At 41.4% G+C, this 11,706-nt stretch overlaps 1 protein-coding gene across 2 annotated transcripts; it reads right to left on the bottom strand.

The window, feature by feature from the left end:
- Positions 1–1,375: 1,375 nt before the first annotated feature.
- LOC125704310 (APAF1 interacting protein) lies at positions 1,376–8,141 on the bottom strand. 2 transcript variants are annotated; one of them, XM_048969772.1, is made up of 7 exons: positions 7,888–8,141; positions 7,566–7,666; positions 7,105–7,153; positions 6,597–6,714; positions 6,364–6,499; positions 6,050–6,217; positions 1,376–1,873 (listed from the first exon to the last, which is right to left on the bottom strand). In XM_048969772.1, exons 1-7 carry the CDS (start codon positions 7,942–7,944, stop codon positions 1,774–1,776), a joined length of 729 nt encoding a protein of 242 aa, XP_048825729.1. In that variant the 5' UTR covers positions 7,945–8,141; the 3' UTR covers positions 1,376–1,773. The 2 variants fall into 2 exon arrangements, with proteins under 2 accessions (XP_048825729.1, XP_048825730.1); XM_048969773.1 differs by lacking the exon at positions 7,888–8,141 and having other exon boundaries at positions 6,597–6,710; positions 7,566–7,652.
- Positions 8,142–11,706: the final 3,565 nt, after the last annotated feature.

Genomic DNA, 11,706 nt, shown 5'->3' on the forward strand with positions numbered 1-11,706 from the left:
ATACTGCCCAAAAAATGAAGCAGCAGTGCTGTGTTACAGCAAAGGATGGAAACAGTGTAGAAGACACTTGGTCATGTGGGCAAAGTAACTCTGAAAGTATTTAATGGATCTTTCTTGAACTTTTCAGGTACTTTATTTGTGTCACAAACTAAAAGTAATCAAATCTTAACACAGATTGCCTCAAAGAAAAAATAGTGTTGCAGTGTTAGAAAGAAAAACGCAGACAATTGACAAGTCCTTATAAACCTTTGCAGGCATGCAGTGAAGGTGAAGCTCTGGACATGATCAAATTTTAAGACGAACTGCACAAAAACTGAAGCACTGCTGCATAGTTATGGCAAAGAGGATATTAACTCAAAAAGTATTCAGGCAATCTTTTCCAGACTTGTATGGGCACAATGTATGGGTCCTGTTCAAAATTGAAGAAAGAACACAGTGTCACCAAAGAGAAGGGCAAGTTAGATTAGAGGTTTAACCTTCTGAACAGGTTAACTCTATTTGATATTTGAAAAACCTCTAATTAACCCAAAATTGGACCTGCAATGACAGTGTAGCAAAGGGTGCCATCTGGTGAAGTTATCTGCCATGTAAATGTATTCCATGGATCTCTTTTTTTGCAAACTTCCCAGGAACATTGCACAAGTCAGTGATACTTCAGCTGTGGGGTGCAGTTTGGTAGCTGGTTGGAGAAATGTGTGCTTTTTGGAGGGGTGGAGAAGGTGTGTAAGGTAGGATTCTAATGCATTTTTCCTTACTGCAGTTTTTTCATTTGGCAACCCTACTTGACAGAATTTATTGTGGTGGCGCATGAAAGAACAGGCACTGACCTGCTAACCAGATTACATTGGAGAAGTCATACAATGGGTCCTGTGGCACTGGATAAATGGTCAGATCTTGCACTCAGAACCAAAGCTTAACTCTCAACCATGTACGTAAATTAGAGCTGTCACTAACAAATGTATCAATAATTGAGTAATCTAACAAATCATTGAGTAATTCTTTGTTTGTTATATATATATATATATATATATGATACATTATGTAATGTAATGCATAACAATTCAAACACTGATATTGACATGGGGCAGAAACCATCTGGGTGCACAGTCAGTTTAGACACTCCAATTAAGTTAAGTTGCATGCTTTTGGACAGTGGAAGAAAACCAGAGGATTTACTAAAAAGCTACAGACAAATAGGGTGAACATACAAACTCTACACACACAAAGTGTGATGACAACAATACCCACTGTGCCACCGTGCCACCCTCAGCTTGCACAATTTGCAATGTTAATATTGGCATATTTAATGAGAATGATATTGTCAAATCGCAAGGACTGCAATAGTCTATTGAATTCACACCATCAGTACAGTACGTTACGCTAAAACATTTTTACTCAAAGAAAATTATTGCCAGCTTAGCAATTTCAATGATGGCTTCTTTTCAACATTTAATACAAGTAAAAAAAAAATCAGTCGAAAGATAATTGCGCTTTCAGTTTTACATGCGCATTCCAAGACAATCAAAATCCTTCCTGTCACACTCATAGTTACTGTGGCACATTTATGAGGAATTAATGATGCACACTTCATGAATTTAAGCAAAAGTGCATTTCTCTCTATGCAATTCAGATTTCAAAGAATATCATGACAACATTTAAACTATCATGGGTCAAGACTTTGTAACTTTTTTGATCAAGTTAATCCTCATTTCCTGCTGTGTTTATAAAAACATTTCACTTTAAAATGTTAAAGTTTGAGCCTTCTCTTGCAGTTCAGCATGAGTCGTTCTGTGCTTGTGGGAGCACAGAAGGGTCAAGACCACACATCTTCATCTGTAGTGCAATATCAAACAAGTAGTCATAGCACTCACACCTGGAAGGAAATGTGCTCTTATGAGAAAAAGTCCTTGCAAGCTTCAAACCTCTAAGAAACCCAAATAAAAGTCAATGTCTCAATAAAGAACTTTAAATTCTATTTTTTATTACCAATAATGCCATTAATATTTGTAATCATTTTCCCCCATCAGTAATACATCATAATGAAATTGGTTGGGCTGCACAATATATCACGGTTTAATTAAATTTAATATAGTTAATTTTATTAAATTTGGTTAGTAGAACATGCATAACTACTTTTTGGTATACCAAGGAAGCAACAAGCCCTGACATACATAGAATAGAATAGAATAGAATAGAATAAACCTTTATTATCCCACGAATGAGAAATTTAGGTGTTACAGAGCTCTTGCACAAAAACGTAATATAGAACAATAGGAGCAGGTAGATACACAAAGATATAAATACAAATGTACAAAAGTTTTGGAAATAAATAAAGATGTACAGAGATATGTACAAAATGTACAGAGATATGTACACAAGTGCGGGGGTGGGGTGGGGTGTGAATGATCCTGGTTACAGCATGTGATATGTCAGTTAAACATATATGAGTAAAAAAATACTCACGCTAAACTGTTATAATGTCTGACAGCCGCTGGTAAGAATGACCTGCGGTAGCGCTCCTTCCTACACTGTGGGTGTAGAAGTCTATTGCTGAATGAGCTGCTCAGAGCTCGTACAGTCTCATGCAGGGGGTGGGAGGTGTTGTCCATAATGGATGTTAGCTTAGACCGCATCCTCTCATCCCCAACCTGCTCGATGGATTTCAGTGGGCAGCCCAGGACAGAGCTGGCCCTCTTCACCAGTTTGTCCAATTTCCCCCTGTTCCTCTCTGCAATTCCACCACACCAGCAGACCACAGCATAAAAGATAGCAGATGCTACCACAGTGTCATAGAAGGACCTTAAGAGAGTCCTGTTCACCCCAAAGGATCTTAGCCGCCTAAGCAGGTGAAGACGACTTAGACCCTTTTTGTAAACTGCCTCAGTGTTTGTAGACCAGTCCAGTTTGTTGTTTAGGTGAACACCCAGGAATTTGTACTCCTTCACCGTTTCAATGTCCAGACCCTGGATGTTCACCGGTGTAGTAGGAGAAGACTTCTTGCTGAAGTCAATCACCAGTTCCTTCGTCTTGCTGGCATTAATATGAAGATGGTTCAGTTCACACCAGCTGACAAAGCGATCGATGACCCCCCTGTATTCCAGCTCGTTCCCCTCTGACACCCGACCAACAATGGCAGTGTCGTCTGAAAACTTCTGTAGATGGCAAGTGTCCGTGTTGTAATTGAAGTCCGCAGTGTATAGGGTGAAGAGAAAAGGGGCGAGTACTGTTCCTTGTGGGGCCCCCGTGCTACAGACTACCACCTCAGACACACAGTCCCGGAGTCTCACATACTGGGGTCTCCTGGTGAGGTAGTCCGTAATCCACGCAGACAACTGATGGTCCACTCCCGCTCCCTCTAACTTCCCCCTCAGCACTGAGGGCCGGATTGTATTGAAGGCACTTGAGAAGTCAAAGAACATGACTCTCACAGTGCTCCTAGCCGTCTCTAGGTGAGAGAAGGCCCGATGCAGCAGGTAGATGACAGCGTCATCCACCCCGATGTTCGGCTGGTAGGCAAATTGCAGCGGGTCCAGATCCCTCCTGACTAGCGGGCGAAGGTGGTGAAGTACAATCCTCTCCATGGTCTTCATCAGGTGTGAAGTCAGGGCAACAGGTCTGAAGTGGTTCAGCTCCTTGGGGTGCGTTGTCTTTGGGACCGGCACCACGCAGGACGTCTTCCACAGAACGGGGACCCTCTCCAGACTGAGACTGAGGTTAAAGATGTATGTGATGACCTGGCACAGTTGACCTGCGCAGTCCCTCAACAGTCTGGAGCTGATTCCATCTGGACCTGCGGCCTTCCTGGTTTTCATCTTCATCAGCTGACTCCGCACCTGGTCAGTTGTGATGGAGAGGCCACAGTGTAGGTTGTGGGTGGGTGACTCCTGCTGAACGGCATGGGGGGGAGGGGCAGTAAGGCCGTTGGGGGACAAAGGGGGCAGATGGGGTGCCGCTAATATCCCCGGTGCTGTGACTACTGTGGGGGGTTGCAGGGAGGTGTGAAGGAGGTGTGATGAGCTCTGGTGGATAGGGGGGGGTTGGGCTACTGAGTCAAACCTGTTAAAGAACTGGTTCAATCTATTAGCCCAATCCTGGTCGCCAGACTCCGGATCCCCTCCACTCGCCTTGCTCCGTCCGGTGATGATATTAAGTCCCTTCCACACCCCTCTTGTGTTGCTCTGCTGGAGCTGCTCCTCCAGCTTCCTCTTGTATCTGTTCTTTCCCCGCCTTATCTCTCTCCTTAGCTCCTTCTGGACTCTCCTAATTTCCTCTCGATCTCCGGATCTGAAAGCCCTCCTTTTTTGCTCCAGCAGAGTCCTCAGGTCTGGAGTCAGCCATGGTTTGTTGTTGGAGTAACACCGTACTTTCCTAGTCGGTACAGTGTTATCCATGCAGAAGGTGATATAATCTGTTATGCAGGCCGTCAGACTGTCAATGTCCTCCCCGTGTGGGCTGCATAGCACCTCCCAGTCTGTGGTTTGGAAGCAGTCTTTCAGTGCCAGACTCGCCTCTTCAGACCATTCTCTCACATACCTTGTAGTGGGGGGTCGTTTGCATACTAAAGGTATGTATGAGGGAACCAAATGGACCAGGCTGTGATCTGAACGACCCAGTGGGGGGAGGGTTGATGCTCTGTAAGCGTCCTTAGTATTTGCATACAGTAAGTCCAGTGTTTTGTGTTCCCTGGTGCAGCAGTCCACATACTGGGTGAAAGTAGGGAGAGTTGAGGACAAGGAAACATGATTAAAATCCCCAGAGATGAAAAAGAAGGCTTGGGGGTGTGATGTCTGTAGCTGGGACACCACTGTGTGAATTGTCTCACATGCTGCTGCCGCATCTGCCGTCGGCGGAATGTAAACAGTTATCGCGATGACTTGCGTGAATTCCCGCGGCAGGTAATATGGTCTGATGCTGACCGCCAATAGCTCCACATCCCGTGTACAGCATTGCTCCTTAACACTGATGTGCCCCGGTTTACACCATCTCTCGTTCGCATACATCACAATCCCCCCACCTTTCTTCTTGCCGGTCTCCTTTCCATCTCGGTCCGTTCTCACCAGGTGGAATCCCGGTACAGTTACGTGTGAGTCTGGAGTGAGGTGTGTCAGCCAAGATTCTGTATAGCACATCATGCTCACCTCCCGGTACTCTCTCTGAAGTCTTGTCAGCGCCGTTAACTCATCGATCTTATTAGGGAGAGATCTAACATTCCCCATAATGATCGAGGGTACAGATGGTTTGTACCTTCTCTTCCGCTCTCGACATTTAACTCCAGCTCTGCAGCCCCGTCTCCTCCGCCGCAGCTCCCTGGGGATCTCTGGTCTTTCCCTGGGGTGTATCGGCTGGTTACGAAGCGCTAACAGCTGATCCCGGGTGTAAACAATGAAGCCGCTGCTTGAAGAATCTCCGTGTACCGGGTAAAACAGTCCGTAAATGATTAAAAAACAAAAAAGTAAGTTCACAAGTTGCCTTTGACTAGCATACTTGTGATTAGTTGAAAGAAAAGGTGAAAAAAACAAGGAAAATAGATAAGATAGGTTAAAAGAATAGAAGGTGGTCAGAGCTGCTGTAACTAGCTGCCACTCTCGTGGCGCCATCTTGAAAAAAAAAAAAAAAAAAAAAAAAAAAAAAAAAAAAAAAAAAAAAAAAAAAAAAAAAAAAAAAAATACATAAGTAAGGGACATACATTATCTTTTGAAAAAGGAGATATTGTGGATAAACGTGGTAAAAAAGATGTTGGTGGTGTGGCAGTAGTTTCTGCAGTTTAAAGTCTGACATATTTAATTAACTTAAGGATGTGCCAAATTTAAACAAATTACAAAATTTTGGTCATCACAATATGTCTCATTAATATTTTAGGTGTACTAATCTTCATATGAAATTATGGATGTACATAAACACCCGCACAATACCAAAAACCCAGGATATTGACACGCGTCCTCTAAAGCCCAGGTGATTATAGCACTTGCGCCATATAACTGCAATGTTATATTGTACAGCCCTAGTTGTGGGGAGCATTTAGATTTGGGTAATACTGATATGGACTCACATAGTTTTTGCTTTTTCCCAGGATTCACCCCAGACATACACCCCATGACGCCGCACAAGGATGGCACAAGTGTCTGGGTATTTCTCCATAGCCTGAGCCATTCGTTCCTTCAGGTCCACCTCCTCTGGGGTATTTTCTATGATGGGCACCACCAGAGTCTCATCATACCTGCTCAAGCATAAAGGAACCAAAATCTACCAGAGTAAAAGGCATGCAAGGTACAACACATAACACAACACCCAGCGCTGCATACAGGAGGGGTACCATTAGCAAATTCATGGACCAAAGGGTACTGCCTTGAGTTACCACCCCACCTGTAGTTTGTGCCAGTGTTCCCCTTCCGGATCCCCTTAATCATTTCTTGGTGAGTGATGTGAAATTCCTTGCCAGGAAACAGCAAAGTTGCCATCACTGCAGCCTTTGAATGTGTATGTATCACTGCTCGAGCATCTGAAGTTACAGTAGGAATACAACATGGATTATAGGAAAGACACCCAATATTACAGCATTCATACTACAATTTCAGCAGTGAGGTGATCAAACATACCTCTCATGGTGTATGCATTCATAAACAGAGGGGTACACTGACTTTTCTTAAGTTTCTTTGATGGTGATGGGCAACACAGGTCCCTCTCCTCTAAGTCACATACAAACAGGTCGTCTGACTGAACAAAACATAAAGTGACTAAGTATATGGCTCTGAAGGCAGCACTGTTGGCTCATATCTCAAGGCCTCAATCCTATCCCAGTCCCCTGTGTAGAGTATGCATGTCACATGGGATTCCTCCAGGTACTCCTGAGTCCAAAAGCCTGTGGTTAGTGAAGTGGAATCTATAAATTGCATGATGTATGGGGGCGTGTGTATCTACATGGCTTGTGATGGAGTAGCATCCTGTCCAGGGTATTAACCTGACTTTCTGTCTATGATTGGCTCCAGGCATACCAACGACAATGACTGGGATAAGCAGTTGGATGGTGGAGGTCTAGTGAAAGAAACTAGTTCTCTCTCTAATATTTAATATAAAAAAGAAAAATAATATGCAATACTAACTGACCTGTATCCTCTCCTTCTGGACTCCAGAGGGGGCAATATATATCTTGTCCCTGGCAACATTAAGAAAAACAGATCACAACTAAAAAAGTATATTTAATTCTACAGATTAGCTTCTATCATTATCATTACTATTTTTCCACAAGACTATGGGGGAAAAAAATCACACATACTGCAGTAAGGACATTTATAAAACAATTGTAAAGGAGATTATCCTCCATGGGGCAGCATATTATCCATGAGAGTGTGAACTTCACTACAATGATACAACTTATCCGTGAGCTTTGTTTGCAGTGTAACATTTTCATTTAGAAATTTCTGGGTAATCCCTGTGCTTGCACTGACATGAATATATTCATTTCCCAGGCCCATTTCAACCCCTAAAATAACAAGTCTGAACTTGTTGTAACAACTGATTGTAACAAATTTAACTTCAGAAAAATAAATTAACTTCAGCTGACGAACCCATGTCGAAGGCTTATTCCTCCCCCTGTACCAGTCACCCATCCTAGGTGGTAGAAAAGTTTGCAGAGTTCAGGAATCAAAATCCTAGGATGCTCCTTGTCCTGTTAAAAATGCATCAAATACACCGCAAATATCACCGCCCTGGAATAAGGCAACAATACAATTCTAATCTTATGTGAATTATAAAACTCTGTCAATATGATATTTTACTATATGTATTTATAGGTATTGTTGATATATGGAAATCTGTCGCGCGAAATCATATACGACCTCTCTTAACAAATACTTTACCATTACTTAGGCTACACAGAACAAAGCTTACCTGGGAGGATTCCAAAGTGTTTTCTCTTTCATGCACTTGGCTATACACGTCCGACATTTTACACGCCCTCGCTACGGCTGTGCAAACTTAAAATGCGAAGTATCTAAAAATATATATATGTATGTATGTGTGTGTGTGTATCATACAATACTTGTTACAATGTTAGCTATATCCAATTAATTATCTGAAACAAATGTTACATCCCGCAAGCGTATACCATCAACTTAAAAAGTACTTCCGGTTTTACGACAGGAACAAGGACCTCTTAGCTGCGTATCTTGGACATATGGTGCCTAAGCAAAAATAAGCAAAAATATTTTGTGGTGGAATTTTTAAAAAATAGTTATTGTGATTTCAAATTTAGAATTTATCGGTATCATGAGAAGTTAATATAGACTCATATCTATGGACAAAAGTGTAATATTAATTTCAGGCAATGTGAAAAAGGACCACGATTAATCGTGAGTCAAAAAATGGCGTTGGTATGTAGCTGCTATAATAATAAAACTTTTTTCGCTTGAATTGCTGGAATTTCGCATTTTATTTAAGTTTAATGTATATTTTGGTAAGTATATTTGGTTAAATTGCAGTAGGTGACAATTTTCTAAATTTGTGTTTTAGATGTATATTGCAACTTGGCTCTATATTCATCGGTCATTGTGGCGAAACGTAAATTTCTCAGTCCGCGAATTCTGAACGATACCTTAATGTGAGTTACCGTAGATGGGTTTTTACCAGTTCAATCGGCCTCAGCAAAGATCAAAAGCGATTTAATTTTAAGTAACAAGTTCGCTGCGCGATTATCTATGGTAACTGTACTCTGATAAAAGGTGTGTGTCCTGCCTGACGTTGGGTATTTCAGGAATCTACAAATCCAGACCAAGATTTTGTTTCTACCAACCAGTTCACTACTCTGTGACTTTGACTCCTTATGCTTAACTGGCTGGTAGAAACAAATTCTTGGTCTGGATTTATAGCCTTTGGATCTGAAATGCCCAACACTGTATGTGTGTTGTCTAAGTATACATTACATAGTGGGGACCAAATGTACCCACAGTCCAACAATGTGATAAAAAATCTTTGGTTTTCATCACATTAAACCTTGGGTACCTGGATTAACACTTCCAAGATTTTATCATTTAAAAATATATATTTTTTTTAATTTGCAGCAGGTTCAAGTCTCTGCCAGGGATACATGTGTGTGAAGTTTGCATGTTCTCCCCATGTCGTCGTGGGGTTTCCTCCGGGTACTCCGGTTTCCCCCCACAGTCCAAAAACATGCTGAGGCTAATTGGAGTTACTAAATTGTCCATAGGAGTGCATGTGTGAATGAATGGTGTGTGAGTGTGCCCTGCGATGGGCTGGCCTCCCATCTTGGGTTGTTCCCTGCCTCGTGCCTATTGCTTCCGGCATAGGCTCCGGACCCCCCGTGACCCAGTAGGATTTAGCGGTTTGGAAAATGGATGGATATAATTTCCGTATAAATATATTCGTTAATGGAAATTGAACCGAGCTTATTTGCATCCCCTTATCAAATTGTGGGCATAAGGTAAAACATCCGTATTGTGCTGAAAATCTGGTGTCTGTTATCTAAAGCCCTACATACAGTATGAAATACAGTATATTACTGTCAAAATAAAATTAACTTCAATGAGATGATCAGTTTGATTTTTTTTTTGGAGGAAAGATTGTCTGTAAAATAGTTAATGGATTAATCTATAGAAAAATAGTTGTTATTTGCAGTCCTAATACCTGTGTGTGTGTAATACGTGGTGATTCTAGAGCAGGGGTAAGCAATCATATCCGCAAAGGTCTGCTGTGTATTGGGTTTTTGCTGCAACTCTCTAATTAGATTACTAATTAGAGGACTGACTGGCTGAAGAGTTCTCACTGCAGGGTTTGAACAGGTGACTTAAAGGTTATCCCAAAAACCTGCATACACACTGGCCCTTTGCGGATAAGATTGCCTGCCCTGTTGTAGAGTCTGTTGGGGCCCTAGGCAGAAATTCACAGGGCGCCCCTCTTCATCCAACATTCATCACCATTATGTTACAAATACTGACACCAACAAAAAATTGTGAAGTGTAAACATTATTTCAAAGTTCACATTAGTATTATTTTCAAAAATACAAAGAATAAAAAACAATAAAACAGAAATTAAAACATAAATAATGATCAAATAACTTTAGATAAAAGAACTTAACCCTTTGAAAATTGTGCTCATCTAAAAAACAGCCAGTGCTCACAGTATTTCGCACTGTCAGTCCTGGCTTCCCATCTGGTCACTGACAGGCCTGAGATGGACTGGCCCCCCATCCTTGTTCCCTGCCTCGTGCCCATTGCTTCCGCAATAGGCTCCGGACCCCCCACGACCCAGTAGGATAAGCGGTTTGGACAATGGTTGGATGGATGGATGTTCTTGAGCATAGTTTCCACCATTCATCGTTTACTATTTACATTTAATTTGATTGGGACAATATAATGGTTCCAAGTAAAGAGGATCAAAGTTATGCGCTGGAGCCTTTACTGGCTTTTACATTTACAGCGTAATGAAAATATAGATTTTTCAGTATCGGGAAACCACTAAGCCTACACTGCAGATACAATTAAAATACACACACCACATTGCATATATACATTTTATTTATATGAAATTAGGCCTGATGTTGCATTTGTAACATGTCTATGTTACAAACCCAGCAAAGTGTTGTAAGTAATGTATCTCAGTAGGTTTGAAGCTGACACAATCCTTTAGATTTCTGTTAAGCATGTACATTTAGCCTATGTGAAATCAGGCCTAATGTTGCATTGGGAGAACTGTTACAAACCCAGCAAACTTTGTGATTATGCTTATTTGATATAACTGGTATTTCATTAAATTCATGGAGTGTCATTAGAATGTATTTGCATAGGACTGAAGCTGGCACAATACATTAGTGTTATGCATATAGATTTGACCTATGTGAAATGTTTAAAACCTGAAATCAGGCTTGATTTCACATTGATATTTAAAACCCCACAAACTTTTTGCTAACGCTTATTTGATAGATCTGACACACATTTTTCTAGAATGTTTTCAGGTATGTTTGAAGCCGACACAAGCCTTTATTTTTATGCATATAAATTCCACTGATCCGGTTGGTTAACTTGGTTGCAGAGTGGAGGGGGCCTTGGCAGTAGGTTGCAGAGGTGACATATCAAAAAAGCATCTGCAAAAAGTTTGCTGTGTTTTAAATGCAGTCCTACTAAGGCGAATTTATGTGTGATTTCACATAGGTCAAATGTATATGTGTGACAGAAATGTAAAGGATTGTGTTAGCTTCAAACCTAGTTAAGTACATTCTACTAATGGTCTTTGAATAGAAACAAGTGCCACTTATATCAAATACGCGTCAGCAAAAAGTAACACGAAATTAGACCTCATGTCACACAGGTCAAATGTTTATGCATAACAACTGCAGTGTTCCCTGCTACTCCGGTCTGTGTTTTTTAAATACAGTATTCTAAAAATGTGCGCAACTTAAATTTAGTCTAATTAAACTAATTCAGGTTCATGCCACCATGCGGATTTAGATATAACGCATTGTATCTGGAAGAAAGTCATAATTTCCGATTTATGTAATATGTTTCAGGCCTGCTTTCTGCTAACTGTTAAATTTATTACATATGCAGATCCATCCATCCATCCATTTTCCAAACCGCTTATCCTACTGGGTTGCGGGGGGTCCGGAGCCTATCCCGGAAGCAATGGGCACGAGGCAGGGAACAACCCAGGATGGGGGGCCAGCCCATCGGAGGGCACACTCACACACCATTCAC

Source organism: Brienomyrus brachyistius, chromosome 11, assembly GCF_023856365.1.
Source record: "Brienomyrus brachyistius isolate T26 chromosome 11, BBRACH_0.4, whole genome shotgun sequence".
Classification (NCBI taxonomy): Eukaryota; Metazoa; Chordata; class Actinopteri; order Osteoglossiformes; family Mormyridae; genus Brienomyrus; species Brienomyrus brachyistius.